Below are 17,088 nucleotides of genomic sequence, written 5' to 3'. Positions count from 1 at the left end.
ATCTCAGTGCGTCGCCTCCTCCCAGGATAACCCCATTATTTTCCAGCGATCGTTTCCCAGCCCTGCTCCAAGGAAGAGTTAATTAAGCTGAAATCGCTGTTTAACAGCCCCAGCACTGCCCGCCCGTGCTTTGTCCCGGAGCTGCACCCCCTGACCCCAGCCCAAGCTGTCACAGCATGCCCTTCCCAAAACCCCTCAGCACGCACCGGTAGGCAAGAGAAGTTTTATTTACGAAAGGTGTTTTCAATGAAAATCTCTTAAAAGTTGAAAAAGACGATGCAAGTTTACAGCAGAAATGAATTAAAATATAACAAATTGCACAAAATAGTAACACTGATCATACAATATTTCAAAGATTAACAAGCATGTGCTAAAGAAACTGTAGAGTCTAGAAATACTCCAAATATATCTAGTTTACAATTGCTGTACAAAAAGCAGTTATAAATACTTCACATCTAGAAAAAATACACAGAACCTTTGAAATAGACTCTCCCTTACATATAAACAACCTTTGTAGAAAAAAACAAGAACACCCAATACAGCCCAATCCCCCTGCTCCAAGATATGTTTGAACTAGTACTGGTTAGCACCAACATGGTAATGTGTCACAGACAGGAGTTGTTTTGTTTTTTAAAAAATAATTTCAGTGTTCAGGATTTACTTAAGACCAAACAGAGACTAGAAAAGATAACACAGCATGGCACATTTTTAATTTGACGGGAAATGAGCACAGTACAGAGGAGGTGGAAGTTGAAAAGCCACGTTGCAGCCAGAAGTACAGGGTGGTTGATGTGGTTCTCTTCCCTACAGGACTCCTGTTTGTGTCAGCAGTGAATTGCTTTGACCCTGATCTTTCAAACAGTTATGTGCATGATTGATGAAGCCAATGCCAGCAGTATCAGGCCTTTTAATCTATTCATTTTCTTGCCATGTCAAAAGTCAAAACCCTTTTGAAATAAGACACCTGTTGTGAAGTTGTAATAACTGAAATGCATGTTTCCCTAGAATACCTGCATGGAATTGCACTAAGAAGAAAAAATAAAATATGTTTTTTAAAAGGGAGTCCACCAGAGTTTATTAAAGACAACCTGGCAGGCTCAAGTTTATGGAAATGCAGTGTTTCTACATACAGTTTTAAGACTAGGACAGTTATAACTCTTTTTAAAAAAAATCTACCAGCTTTTCTTGTTAATATTCACACAAACTTCTTTAAGTTAGTAATCTGCCATTACAGGAGAATAGCACCAATTTAATATTTATTGCTGTCGCGTATCACTACAAATATATTTTCCCAAGGTATTTACAACTGTACAAATATTCACAAAAGTGCAAAATTAAGACTTTATTCGTTGTGTTGAGCCCCCTGCACCACCGAGGTGCTGCCCTGCCTTATTGCTGTGTGGTGGGAGCTCAGAACAGCCCGGGGTGAGCGCGGTGAGCTCCAGGGCGAGTTGCCCAGCACAGTCTCCTCTCCCTCCTCACTCCACGCTCACCTCCAGCTCCATCCCGTGCTGCAGCCCCTGGGAATGTCCCTAAACGTCGTTGGAGCCTTGGCTGGCACAAGAGGAGAAGCTGTCATAGAGGGAATCACTCAGGGATTCCAAGTTGTCCACGTCCTGCCGGCCCGAGCTGGTCAAGGAAGCTGCTTCCTTCTTTCCATGTTCTTCCTGCTGTCCTTCAGCCTTGTTCAGACAGTTCTTCTCTTTTTCTAATAAAAGTACATTATTGCTGTTAAATTTATTGAGAGACTCCAGGGAAATTTTAGAGGCTCTGTTCTGGGAATCTTCTTTTGTTTCTTCAGTTTGCTTCAATTTCTGTAAAAGTGAGAGAAATATTGGAAGCATATTCCTTTAAAAGTTATCCTATTGTACACCGTTAATTACCATCTTTCTAAAGTTCACAGGGTGAGAGGAAATAGATTGTTAGATGCTTAAATAACTGTTATGATTAAATAGAATATTAGTGTCCATTTTAAGATAAACCATAACTTTAATGGTTCTGCTAAGACAAATAGGACTCCATTTAGGTAACACTTGAGTGCTGTTAATGTCCTAAGCAGCAGACCCTGGCTATGCATGAGTTAAACATCTCCAGCATCCTCACAGGAGTTCAGATCTTCTCCTGCATGAATACTTTGGGGGGTATGTTTAAACAGGTATTTGTTTAAGTAGAGTTTAAAAAAAAGAAAAGTGCGGAGGGGAAAACAGCATTTTCCATAAATTAAGGATGCAAATGAAATTTGCTAGGGAATAGCTTCACATTTTGCATGTATAAGCCTATTGATTTCCACAAACCCAAACCCTCTCTAATAGACAAGAAAGCAACAAGACAGGAAATTGCACTGAACTGGGCCAATCCCCACAGACCAGAATCAATCAGATATTGGCCAGGACTTCTCACAGAAGTGGTGTAATTCTGTGGGAACACTGGACCATGTATTAGCACATTATATTAAAAACACACAGTAGGATTGTACCGGGGTAATTGTATCCCTTTGTTAGCTACTGGTATTTTCCATCAGAGATCTGACCAAGGAATCATTAGGGAGCTGTGCAGGGAGCAGCTCAATAAAAATGACCTGCTGTTCATATACAGAGCGTTTCAAAATCTGAGTAACTAACTCCTCTTACAGATCGTGTTACCAGAGATATATGGGATAGCATTCAGCATTTTACAATCAACATTCAATAACCTCCTGGGCAGATAAGAGTCAAGCATTCTGAGATATGCCATCAGAGTGCAAAGCCATTCCTCATTTCTGGTACTGCCATCAGATGGCAAAGACAGAATCAGTAAATTACTGTAAATCCAAGGCACCAACGTTTTTGTTTAGCTAGAAAATGAGATGGCACTTTAAGCACACTGAGGATACAGCTTGGGCAGATGTGTGGATGCTGTGGGTCATTACATGTGCAGTTGTAAAGGGTCCTTAGAATTTTCTGCAAAATTCAAGCTTCAAAAGTCAGCGAAATGTTGTGCACGCTGTGCTGCTTCTCCTTGGAAATCTCTGGCGAGGGGAAGACAAATTGTTCCATAGTTTGATTGCTTGTTTTGATGGCTACTTAGATAAAAATTGAAATGCCAGTCCAATGACTGGTTTTGCTTTGATCTTGTCACATTTCATAAGATGACAATGCATGGATTAGATGACTATTTTTGGAAAATGTTTTGAACAAACTTAAGCAAAGCAACAGGAGATCCTAAAGTCTTAGCAAATGAACATTTTCTGTTTGGTGCATTAATTAATCTTGAGTCTAAAAGGTTTTAGGGAATGTTGTGTTGGGTTCTAATTTTAGATGACAGTTAAAACTAAGGTCTTTAATATCTGCAATTAAAATGTTTTCTGAGATAGAAGAATATAACCCTTGGTAATGGGAATAAGCACAAATTTAGGACCCTACAATAGAAATTTGCACAATTTCACCTTAAAATGCTCTCCCCTTTGCCCTCAACTGAAATACTGAAAAAGCTGTTTCACTTCTCCATAGGCCAGATGAGAATATTCTCAGCCAAGGCATCAATAACACACGTTAGCACTTTTTGCTTTTCAGAGTGCTGAGCCTAAAATACTTTATTATATGGCAGACTAAATGATGTTTCTTTGTCTTTAATTTTCCCACTCCACAGCTTTTCTTTGGATAAATGGAATGTGACTGGCTAGCACAGGCTTGGGACTGCAGGGCTCAATACTGGAGTCAGTAAGGCCTGTGATAAAAAACTCTTATTGATTCAGATGGAGCCAATTCCAACTCCTGGGCAGAAGGAGAATCTGCAGGACAGAGCAGTCTGGGTGAGGCATCACAATCAGAGGAGCATTTTGGGCATCCTACTGAAGGATGGATTTACACCTCAGGACAGGAATTCATTGGTATATTCTGCATATATGCAGTATCAATAGGTTTTTTACACCCTTCAAGCACAACCTAGGCTACAATCCTACTTTAATCACACCCTAGTTTCTCATTTATTTTATAAAGTACATTAGAGAAACTACAGGGAACAAAAGTACTCTAAAAATTTTAAGCAAAGACATTGAATCAAGTGAAATTGAAGTGAACTGAAGCCCATCAGAGAAACCTGTTGGCAAAAGATCCTGAGTAGTGAACAGTACAATAACAATACATCAGGGCTTAAAGGGAAAAATAATTCTAACAGTGGTAGCAAAGTTTATTACCAAAACAAGAAACAATTCAGAAATAAGTTATGGGTATTTTTTGGATAAAGAGTTGTCCTTTTTAGGTGTCCTTGTGCCCAGTTACATCCTTCTGTAAAAAAACCTGAAGCTTCCTTTCTTTAGCACATAGAAGAAAACTCCTAAGCAAAAAAATAAAACTTTAAGCAGAGATATTAATGTAAGAATCTGCACAATCAACAAATCATTTTCTCTCACAATAACACAGTTATGTACATTCCTAGAGCTGAAAAGTCACTGGTCATTTCTTTAACCTTGGTGTGTGTCAGAACAGAAATGTTAACCCAAGAATTTTTTTCTCTAGTTACTATAGATACAACTTGTCAAAATTACTAAAGAATGTTTATTTAGATTCATCCTTGAATAAGTTTCTTGTTATTCATGGCAGTCTCAAAAGCAAACCAACTATTGTTAGAATTTGATTGATAAATGGTGTATGTGGTTATGTAGTAACTTTGGGTTTTTTTATGTAGATTTGCTATTGACTGCAGCAGAGTCACAGCTGTAACAAAGAACAAGGGTTAGCCCAAAGATGTTAGCATTGTTTATTTTAAAGCAATTAGTTCATTAATGCATTTGAGAGTGACACTGAAGTGACTCAGCAGCTGCTGCAGAGTGGAACATGAGGTGGGTGTGCTCTACACTCAGGAGGGCTGGGTGGGATTTGGTAAGAAGTGTAAAGAATACCTAACCTCTAAGCCTTGTTCTCCACTCAAATCTCTCCTGGAGTGCTTTTCTGTGCAGTGAACAGGTGGTTTTGGCACCACAGCAGAGAGAAAGACTCCTGATTTTGCTCAGTGCTGCTGCAAGAGCCAAGATGGACCAACAGCCCATTGTGTGCTTGCTCTCACACAGGATCCTTCTCAGCAGCAATGCTTGAAAGCATTTCAGCCCTCAAGTGTTGGCTTTGCTGCTTTCTGATCTGTTCTGTGAACAAGGTGAGTGCTGCATTTGGTGTGGACTCTCTATGTTTTCCTAAGTATTAACTAAGAGAAAAGACAAAAACATGTAATCAGAGATTTTGGTCTACAAGAGACAGATAATAGAAAAAAAAAAAAGGAAATAAAGGTTCAGTGCGACAAGAACTGTAGTTTTCACAGTGCCTCTGTAACAGCTCTGGCCCATCACAATGGTTAGCTTCTTTTACTTATCCTAAGTGTATTTTTGTAGGGAAAATCTGTACCATTATGGCCTGAGGGCATGGGGAGCATTTGTTGTTCCACTCCACTGTAGGTGCAGAGCTTCCCACAGCTGGAGCTTCTCACCTGCCCAGTTTGGGGTGCCTTGTCCCACCTGAGAGCAGTGACCAGCTGTCAGAAGAGGAGAAACTCCTCCTGACACACACAAGCATTCATCACGAGCCACATCACTTTGAAATAAACCCATGAGTCATGAATCAGAATAATGCTTCCTTGCTGGCAACATCCTAAAGGGAATAACTAAAACCCATTAGTGATGTAATAAAACCTGGCATGTCACTTCAAGCACAGCAAATTAGGAAAACAAAACTAGCCTGCAGTTACACTGATACATTATAAATAGGTGTTATTCCTACATTAATACATCAAATTAGATTTCCTACAAACTGTAAAAATGAGAGGTTACATGTGGGTAGAATGCCTTTCCAGAGCTGGAAGAGCTGCACAAGGATTCCTTGGGTGTGGTAGGAAGGAGGAGAGGGAAGGATGGGCTGGTTCACAGGCACAGAGGACCCCACACTCGTGTGCAGGAAGGAAAGCAGCAGCAAGGCCATTTCTTGAATGTGGTAGCACACAGAAGCTTTGGTTATCTGGAGGTCAGGCTATGCTTATGAGTCCCAGAGCCCAGAAATAGCAGTGAACCATTCTGCAGGATAAATGTATTTTCCAGCTGTCCAAGTTTAGTTAACCAGCACTTTAAAGGGCTCAGAATCAGTTACAAAAAGGAATAAAGCGAACTTTATTTATGTCTATCATGCATTGGGCAATTTAGTTTTTAGATTAACACAAAAGCAGGAAGGGCATTGTTTCAAGTGAAGTATAACTGCAAAACACTATTGGGTAAAAACAACAAAATTGCTATGAGAATTAAACATAGATCAGCAAAATCAATACTTAATTGTATAACTCCAGGTCTTTGGTTTCAGATCTGATTTCTAATAGAAGATACAAAGTATGTTCCCTTTTGGTTTTTTTAGTTATTGCTCATAACTTTATTGCAAGAGAAAACAATTTTCTAGATTTTACTTTTTAAAAATTGCTTGTTACTCTGTCTGCATATGCTCAGGGTAAACTTGATCCCAGGAGCCACAATTTCTTATTTTAAATTCACAGTTCCTCCAATTTAGCTATCCTCTAACTCCTGTAACTGCTTTGTATTTACGACACAAGGGGTCTGAGTGGGATGTGCTGTTGCAGCACCATGGGCTGCTCATACATAACCTGTTTAGGGGGACAATTTTAACACATCCTCAGCTTCTGGAGCAAGGAATGCAGGGCAGCTTTCTGGCCAGAGATGTGCTGGTCTCATCAGAAGTACCTCTCACTGAATCCTCTGGTGTCACACGGCTGTTTGCAGCAGAAGGTGTCCCATGAAAAGGGCTGGGCAGTGTCTGTCTGTCCTCCAGCCAGGACAGACTGCCATGCAGGCTCTCTGTGCAAGGGGAACAATCTCCAGATCTCACTGAGCATCAGGTGAACAAGGGACACTCTGCAGTGAAAATAGTTACCCAGCCACATCCTGCAAACTACAAAGGTGAGAGCTGTAGCTGCGTGACCTCTGCTGCATTACAGCTGAGCTAAAAATGGCATGTTTGAACCTCTTCCTCTTTAAAGCACAACTTTAAATAATAAGATAAGCCTTGCTCTCCATTGTGCATTGTCAGAAGCTTTCATCTATTTTCTGGACTGACAGTAAAATAATTTCTGAAATAATGAATCATTTTTCTTTTTTCTACTTGAGCAGAAATCCCGAAATTATTTTGCTGTAGCAGATAATGACATTCTCAGAGACACACATCAGATTTCCATGATAAACAATAAGTGCCAGCTTCTTTTTGTGTTAAAAAATGCATTGCTAGGAAGCATTTTTAAGTTAATTAGTAAGTTCAGCAGCTGATAGGAAAGCCAGATATACATTGCTATGCATCATCCCCTGATGGCATTATGGGTAATGTAACCATGACTGTGGTTACATTAATCAAATGTACATGCAATCAAAGTTTGCCCACTGTATTTCAGAGTATAAGAATCTACAAATAGATTTCAGTATCACTTCTCCTTGTCCTGAATTGTAAGTGAATTACCTTGGAGGAAAAGCAGCTGATTAGCACAAACTGTGTACAATCCATAGCTGCAGATCTGGACAGAACAGCTATTGCCTCCTGAACTGAGGAGTTGAGACTTATGCTGTCTACAGTTGAATTCTTGTGTGGTTTAAAAGGAGATAAAAGAATTTGGTTTCGTGAGCTGGGCCTTATGCTTCGAAAAGCAGAATTTTCATAAAATGATGAGATGACTCAGTACATTCAGCATTCTAATGCCAAGATTACCATCCTCATACATGAATATTTCCTTGACATGACAAGACTGCTTGACCTGATTAGGTTTATACCAACCCTCTTTGAACTTTGGCATAATTTAATAAACCAGGATGTTGAGGTTTGAGTTCCCAGGCTTTTTGCCTTTGTTCAGGTACAAACTGAATGGCAGAAATGTTATTTTTTCATAGTGCTCAGAATGGCCACTGGCTACATCAACTCTGCATGGACAAAGCTTATTTAAAAAGGAATAAGAAAATCCAATTCTAAGTGGCAATACCTTGGAAAGTGATAATGGTGCTGGTGCTCAGCCAAGTGTGTTGAGGCAATGTATTAAAAAGAAAAGCAATTAAACACCAGGACTTTCTCCAGAAGGCAAAGCACAGCCTCACTCTGTTCACTTTGGCAGAATCACCAATTTTGCTTCTCACAGAGGGAATCTGCCCACTAAAAGCAATGCTTAGTGCAATCAGAAGCTCACCACAAGGCATTAAGGAAGAAATATCCATGGTGAGAAAGGAAGCTGTTACTCAGTTTTTAGAACCTGATGGACTGAAAATGAACAAGAGATAGGATTCACTTAACTTCTCAGAGATCCTTTTAGCTTTACTTGTAGAGGGAGTAAAACAGCAAAATTTTTCTGATTTCCTAGTGATTGAAAAAAATAGCAGAGAAAAAAAATACTGAAAGGTAAGATTGGTAACAAAGGGATTGAACTTGACCATTTGAAGGTCAATACTCTTCCTTGACAGAATTATATGAAGGGTTATGTTGTCAGTGATAACCAAATGGTACTGGAACTATGGAGTCCTAAATAACTTCACAGTTTCAGTCTTCATCACACTGTATTTCACCTCACAGAATTTAAATATACAGAGGTTTGTCCTACTGAATGAAAGTAGTTATCCTTTTCTTGATGTAAGTATGGCTGATTGCTAATAAAGGGGCTTTGTACAAAAAAGGGGCTACAATTTTATCCTAGAATAGAGGTTTGATTGATTATTTTTTCTTTTTTTTTTTTTTTTTTTAATTGGGATACTTACATGGACCTGAATCCAGGAGGGGGAAAAAGTACAGCTTGAAGTTGTTGGTTTAAAAAAAAAAATCCAGTACCAGATGCAGTTCTTAAAGATACGGGTTCTATCTCACATATGACTGATGAGAAAAAATCCTCTCAAACTCAGTAAATGCAGGATTGTAGTCATATAACATATAATGTCACTGACATTTTCAGTAATCAGAGTAATTTTTTCTGTATGGTTGAACTATTCTCAGAGTACTGTTCCTGAGTATTAGCTGTGTTCTTACCTGTCTTCATCTTCCACCTTTGGCTTTTTTGAATAAGACAATTCATTTTGGTAGTTACAAAGACACTTATCTCCCTCTCTCTAGTGATGCCTCAGCTCCTGGCCTGCAATGTCTGTGCCATTCACCTGGAATACTGGAACTGGAAAAATGGAATTGCATTTCAAGACTGCAAAAAGGATTGCAAGGGTAAGGATTTTCCTCACTAGTAGACCTGTATTTTGTGCACTGGACTAGATTCATCTAGATTCATAGCCTGTGACCATCCAGCTGACCTGTGGGTAAAAAGACAAGAAGCAGTAGAAAGAGAATCATGGAGTAACAGGGCTGTTTAGGTTGGAAAAGACCTTTAAGATCAATGAGTGCAGCCACTGAAGAAGCAAGGTTATGTGGCAGGATCAAGAGGAAATCAAGCAGGATGACAAAGCCATGTAGGAATAATTCTCCCAGCTATGAAGGCTGGCTTGTGGCGGGCATTGAGAGAGCTGTGCTGTGCTCAGGGAGAGTTCAGTGAGCACAAACCTCTGCTGGCAGACCTGCAGAGGAAGGAGAGGGGATGTCCCTTCCTGCAAGCTCTCAGAATGATTCAGGGAGGTGATTTAAACAAAGTTCCACAGCAAACAGGGCTTTTCTTACTTTTAGCCCCTGAGGAGGAAGGCAATTTGGGAGGAGACAAGCAATCTTTCCAGAGCCATCAGTTCCCCTCTGTGTGACCACAACGCTCAGCTGCTGCAGAGGGAGCTTCATGTCCACAGTGCACACACATCAGAACTAAGGCTCTCACTATGAATAAAGAGGTCAAAATTTTAGAATTTGGAAACAGGGTCTTCTTAATTCTTAAAAAATTCTGAATTAGCTTGCTTAAACCTCAGTCCAACAACATAGTTTATTTTAGGAGCCTGCAGCTGACATTTCCCTTTCCACTGCAGATTTTAATCAACTCTACATAGCAGAGAGTTTTTACCTCTAATGATTCTAACCAAACCCACTGCCCTTTCTTTTCCCTTCTGTGACACCTGGCTTCTCAAAGGCTCTAAGGAAACTCAGTGGGTGTGCCCTGCTCTGCACCTTCCCTAAGTGAGGGTCAGGGCTGGGGCTGCGCATTCCTGCACTGGGATAAATGCTCCAGGAGGAGCAGGGGAATGGGGCAGAGCCCAGGCTGCCTTCCCAGTCAATCTGTAGCAGCCTGAACCTCCTGCACACTGTTTTCTGACTGTGCAATGAGAATAGGGAAGTTCCTTTGTAGTCAGAGAAAAGTGGGACAGGACAGATGCAAATAATGATGCTGGTTGTGTGACTGTGCTTGTCACTTCTCCAGCTGATGTTTGAGCTGAGTTTCAGCACTGATTCAAGCAAGGCATGAATTGCAGATGGAAACCTGTGCTTTAAGTTCATCTGCTAACAAATCCTACATAACAGTACAGTCATCTACATGGACCTTCTAAATTTATGCAAACAATTTATCTCTGCTGTAGGGCAGGGTATTTCAGGGACAGCAGCACAAAAACCCAAGACAGACTTTCAGGCACAGGCTGCAGAACCAAATTAAAGTAGAAGGATAAATCCTCTCTTGCAATTTTTAGTTCATTTCAGTACAGCAAGTTGTATCAATAAAAAGCCTATAGTATAAGTCAGCTAGAAAATAAATGCTATGAAGGATGTTCCATTTTATGTGGTTGGAATTTGATTAGTGATTAGTCCTGGTGGTAAAACCACATGGGAACAGTAATCAAGGGTTCTCTACTGCAGGTCTGCAACAACAGGAAAACACTGTTGGCTCATGCCCTATTCCATGATGGGATATTAACCTAAAATCTAATTAATATATGAATGAATTACATTTCTAGAAACATACTATATTATAATCAATTTTAAGTGAGTTCCTAACAGGAGATAAGATGAAGAAAAAGCTGTAGAATTACCAGAGGCTGATATATTCTGTTTACTGTGACTGATGATTTTTATGGAGGATAATTTTACAATCCATCAAACTTTTGTCAGTTCAAGAATCATGCTGCCAAACGTATGCAGTAAATTAATTTTTAAATTTACATATTTATTAAAAATCTTATTGAAAACAGCAGGAAGTAAGCCTTGTTTGAATAATAAAATAACTTGTTATTCTACTGGAAAGAAAACAAAAACCCCCCAACCTTCTATTAAGATGATTTTATAGCAAGGCAATAATTATAAACAACTACATGAATTAGTTAACCAAACACTGTATTAAACAGCCAACCCCAAAATTAATCAAGAATTTAGAAAACCTTTTGGAAGATAACCAGGCAAAAAAAATGCAATTTAAAAGGGGAGAAATTAATGGCAGGGTTTCAGATGTGCTGGAGGACAGGTTTTCTGACCCAGGTCTGTTGGAGCTGCAGGTGCCTGCCTGGGGCTGAGGGTGCTCAGGAGGAAGGGGTGACAGCAATGCTCCCATGCACGTGGCCTCAGGGAGGTGCCCACTGGGATTTGGGATCTTTGCTCCCTTCCCTGAAGATTTCTTTGGCTGCTCCTGACACTGGGACCAGCACCTACTCTGTGTGTACAAAATGCACACTGGGGTAGGGAATAGGCAACTCCTGTCTGAAATGCTGATGGCAGGTCATAGTCCCTTTTTTAACTCTAAAGGATGCTCAAAAACAAACACTGTTTGTCTATTATTAGGAGAATTAAGAATTAGAATGATTAGGAATAATCACAATAAGCAGAGCAGTGCTGGGCACCAAGATGACCACTGCTACAGCTGCAGATGGAAGCTCCTCCAGCCAGGAGATTTATAAATGCTGAACTTTCCTCCTGACTGAATTAAAGCAGTGCTATCCATTTTGATTAACATGCATATCATCTGGCTGTGATCCGAGGGGAATTTTAGGTAATTTATGGATTTAGATGTGTTTACTTCATCTTTTAGAAACGAGTACATCTGTTTCTGGTCATGAGAAGCTCTCTCCTGCTTGGTGGCCCAGCCAGGCATACAGAATGTGTCCCCTGGGACCTGGCAGAGCCATCAGGGGCTGAAAGCTGTGAGGGGCTTTCTTGTTTCTACAACTTTTATGTTTCCCTGTCTTATAAGCCATGACCTAAACCTTGACTGTTCTGCTGCCACTAAGATAATTAAGAATGCTATCAGATTCTTGGTTCTGACAAAGGAAACCCATAAGCTGCTTCCCAGAGATTTGGGGTACCAACTCATTAAACCAGAGCTGGGAGAGCTGTCTCTTACTCGTGTCTATGAGCAGAGACATGTTAAGTGAGTTTGAACTATAAACAAAACCAATTCCATTAACATTTCCCAATGCTTTCAAGAATCAGAGAGACAGAGTTTTCTTTGAGACAGAAAACTCAAGCACAAGTGCTGGACAGACCTTTGCCTTTCCACCCCCAGCTTCCCTGGATACCAGCAAAGCTCAGCTTAAGCCTCTAACAGGACCTGAAAGGGAGGTAACTGTTTGTGCTGAGCCCACCTGGGCTGTAAAAGACCCTTCCCAGGTTGTGAGGTGATATTTTGGCAAGGCTTTTGAGGCTTTCTCAGAGAAAGAAGGCACAGTGAAAAGATACATTGGGAACCCTGTTTTTTTTTTGTGGGTTCTGATCCCCTTGTCTGGCTGTGGGAAAACCTCTGTTTGGGTATGACTAAAAAAGGATTTTGGTGTGAAGAAGCAGCATAGGCTGCTGCTCCCACAGTGGGCTTCCTGCAGGGGAAGAATAGGGGTTTTCTTTTGCATTGATTTCACTGCAATTTCTGTATAAAAAGAGAAGTGTGTGAAGTGACAGCTGCCACATGACTGGATCTGTTGGGCAAATCCTTTAGGAGATTTATTGACTTTAGCAATGCAGAAGTGTTACTGCAGCATCAATGCTGCAACTGCAGTGAGGTACTGGTGATACAGAACATGTTCCTGTGCCTAAACACAGATTGTAATATTGTTAATATAATAGGCCACTAGGAGGACTAAAATACAACTGGAATGCATGCAGACACACTGTACAGTTAATGCACACTCACGTTTTGAATGCCCAAAGATGACACAAACAGAAAATCAGGATGAAAATACAGAACAAAGCAGTTGCTAGGCCCTACTAGTGAATGAATAGTCTGAAAAAATGTTGCTGAAAATGAGCTGGCATTTAATATTTATTAGAATACAAAAAAAACCCTTTTAACTGTTAATTTCTTCAATATCTTAGATAATTCAGGATTAAAATGCTTGTAACAATGGAATAAAAATCTCCTCCATGCACAGGCATGGTTAGAGCCCTGTATGGACAGCAGGACTGCTGAGGTGGTATAATTCTGCCCATGCAAAACTCTTTGCAGGATCAGGGTACGAATTTGCTCCTGACATTCAGAAAATTCCTCATCAGAGGAGCAATGTGTTTATGGTTAGCCCTTGTAATGAAAGATCCCATCTTGAGCAAGAATGCTTAATGAGAATATTAAGTGATAATGATTATTTGCTTAGTGCTGCTATGGGGCCTTCAAAGCTTTCAAAGCAGCCTGCTAACAGTACTAGATTAAATTCCAAATGCAGCTGGAAGGTATTATTTATATTCTTTATTTAAAAAATGGGGAATTTAATAGCAAGAGAGGCTTAGCAATTTGGACACTCAGCCAGAACATCATCCCTATCTCCACAGTCCTGCACTCATGTCTGTTAAGCTTTTTGAATGTATTTGAGTATTTTTTTATTTGCAGGCAAAAATTTCTCTGTGGAAAGGCAGAGGCCTCACAGAGGTTCTCACTAGGGAGCATCTGAAATACTCTTCAACATACAGAACCTGGCATTTAATCCACTGAACGTGGTAGTTAATCAAATGTTTTGCACTGACTTTAGTGGAGTTTGGATCAGAATCTTGATGCATTAGAGAAATAAATTATTTAACTTACTGAGTTCCCCTAGAAACAAAATATTGAGCTGCAAACAAAGCTAACAAACACCAAATGGAATGCCATCTGCTGCAATGAACAGAACATGACCAGTTCCCCCCATGCTTGAGATTTCTCCAAAATACAATTTGAAATACGTTTGTTAAACTCCCAACTGTCTCACAGAATTGGCTTAGCACAGGTTAGCAAATTCCAGTGCCACCAGAACTAGAATTTGCATAGCAAGGCAGGCTATGATTTGTCAACTGGAGTTGATGATTTCACTCCTGTTGGAGTGCCCTGGGTAAACCCCCAGGGTTTTGAGCTGTCCAGAGCCTGTGGAACCTATGGAGATTTTTCACTTCATGCTCTGTGCCCTGGGGCCTGTGCACTCTGAGTGGTTTCTCCCCCTGAGTAAATATGAATGGTAATTATCCACATCATGCTGCATTCATAAATCTGGATTTTTCTATCCTCTGCCATCCGGACTCCGTGCCTACCAGAGAAACAGGATATGGAGGCAAAAGTTCTGCTTCCCACAGATGTCTGTGCCAGGAATGGCACGAGATAGCTGAAATCCCAAGTCCCTGCTTTGTATGAAAGTTTTTGGCTGTGGAGGAGAGAGAGTGGGCTCCCCAACACTTTCACAGGAACAGAAGGACAGCGCTGAGCTAAAAGCAGAGCGTGTGACGCCTGTGGGTGACATCAGCCTTAGCCCCCTTTCCTCTTCCCAGGCACACTAATTGGGCAGCCAGGCAGCTTCATGGAATGGGAGGAGAAACCCAGCAGGATTTGCCTTGTAGAACAAGACAGGAAGATAAATGTCCTCATACCTAAATTCCCTGCCCATACAGAGACTTCATCTTCGCGTGTCACCAGGACAAGTGATGAAACAGCCACAAACAGACAGAAGCTCCAAAGACAATTTAGTTTTCAGCAGTCAATCAGGAAGGCTCCAGCCCTCACATCACACAGCTTCTAAATGGTGGCTGCTGTCCTTGGCTTTCCTTGCTGCTTCTGTTATCAACACCATGCCATTAACGATGTCATAACACAGCTTCCGTGTTTTCGCCATGGGTTTTATTTCTAGAAATGCTGTATCAGAAATGTTGAGCTCTCTGCACCCTGGCTTGCCATAGTACATGGATTTCATTTCTAGAAATGCTGTGTTAGAAATGTTGAGCTCTCTGCACCCTGGCTTGCCATAGTGGTTGTAGGAAACATTAAAAGATAGGATGATGTTCTTATAATGGTGACAGTAAAAATATTCTGTGAAATGATACAAATGCAAGTTTTAGCTTTTTCCAGCTGCCCATACACTAATGTTATGGAAAATGCAATAAAGAAATGGATTCAAAAAGATGAAGAATTTCATTTAGATATGATCTTAATGGGAGCACAGTAGGACCAGATTAGAAATGCACAGTATTTGGCCTTCCTTTCAACCTGGGGGAAATGTCTGCTGATGTTCCATGTCATTGCCCACAGAAGCAGGATGTTACAGACCAAAATTCTGCCAGTTAGAGGGAGAATATCGAAACCAATTTTCAAGCACCTCTATAAACTCCATGATTTTCACAGGATCCAAATAACATAAATTGGTCAGAGACATCAGCAAAAGCTACAGATTTGTAGCATCTTTGAAAACTGGGCAGCTGAAGTGTCTAAATATCCATTTAGGCACAGCCATTAAGAAGAGAAGCTTGAAGAAACCCTGACCTTTATTTTTACTGATTACAGGACATAAAAAAAGTCTCCTCTTAGTCTATGCAGAGAAAAATAATTCTTGCAAGAGCAACCAGCAAGCACATGCTATCTGCTCTGCTACTTTTGCTCCTCAGTTTCAAGCATAATCTTTTTCATTTCAATTCTGCTTTTTGTCTTATTCTATGTGTTACCAACAAGTTTCCCAATTGGGTAACTTTTTTTTTTTTTGTTAGAAGAAATATCATAGACTATTACTGCATATTTAATATTTTAATTTTATAATCCACAGCGACACACACTATTCATATTTAATTTCTTCTTTTCCACCCACTTCTGCTTTACTCTTCATCCTCCCAAACCCATCTGAGACCCTGTTTTACAGTTTGCTTTACAGAGCATTCAGTAACCCATAGGATATGTGCATATGTAATAGGATGTCAGAAAAATCACTTTAAAGTGTTTGACTGGCAATTTTTTACATAATAATCACTTGGGGTTTGATTTGCTGAGATTAACACTGAAGTAGCTAAGAGAAGTTCTTCAGGCTACAGTTTTTTTACAGTAGGTAAAATTTTTAGTGCCCTCTATTAACGAGGAGGCAAAGGATGGAGAGAATGAGAGAAGGTGGCACTAATGGGAGCAGAGCCACCAGGTTGTGTCTCAGGGAATGATGAGCAGCTCAGGCTGCCAGGACCCTGACATGTGCTATGGAAACTGGAATCACTCCTAGCCTTTGTGAAGGATAATTACACATCTGAATTATGTAACCACATCTTGTGCATTTCCCGATGTTCCCTGTGTCACTTTTTGCTGCTAAATCTGCTAAATACCATGGTTTTTTCTCCTGTCAAATACAAACATTGCTTTTCATTAAATTAATATGAATGCTGCAAAAGCCTGCAATTCGTGTATTGGGGCCTAAAATATGGAAAGAGATATCTTTCTATAAAATATAGAAAGAGACAAAATATTACACTTTGGGACCTGCTATAAAGTATAAAGTTTGAACTTGCAAAAAATATTTACCAATATTTTCCTTTAGGTTATAGAGAGTCCATGTGTCATAGTGCACAAAATCTAATATAACTTCCCATTTCAATAAAAGGCAAATCACTTTTGGGAAAGGAAAACAGCTAGTGGAACAAATTCTAAACACAAAAAAAAATTATTTCAATATGTTTTTAGTCAATATTTGACATAAAATACCACATTGATTAGGATATTATTGTCATGTGCATATGGAAAGAAAAAGCGTCCTCTTAAAAATAGAAATAATTTGCCAACATATTCTCAGTATATTGCCACAATTCCTGCTGCCATCATCTGTGTAACTTATTCCTCATGTACTCTCCTTGGTACAGAACTCTCACATAAAAGATCAGTCATTTCCCACCCTTCTCTGCATGATGTTTGAGTGCTTTATGCAAAACATCACTGTTATAGATGGGGAAGACAAGCTTCAGCTGGAAAAACAATTCACAAAAATATTACAGCCTTTAT

General features: G+C 40.0%; 1 protein-coding gene across 1 annotated transcript in view; it reads right to left on the bottom strand.

Moving 5' to 3' along the window:
* Positions 1-242: 242 nt before the first annotated feature.
* NCKAP5 (NCK associated protein 5) overlaps positions 243-17,088 on the bottom strand; it is a 380,696-nt gene continuing 363,850 nt past the window's right edge. The window contains exon 20 of the mRNA XM_063161631.1: positions 243-1,814. Coding sequence (XP_063017701.1) covers positions 1,533-1,814 — 282 coding nt within the window. The 3' untranslated portion in view covers positions 243-1,532. The remainder of the gene's footprint in view (positions 1,815-17,088) is intronic.

This window comes from Melospiza melodia, chromosome 8, assembly GCF_035770615.1.
Source record: "Melospiza melodia melodia isolate bMelMel2 chromosome 8, bMelMel2.pri, whole genome shotgun sequence".
NCBI lineage: Eukaryota > Metazoa > Chordata > Aves > Passeriformes > Passerellidae > Melospiza > Melospiza melodia.
Note: the sequence above shows the minus strand (reverse complement) of the source record. Positions and strands in the feature narration are given on the sequence as shown.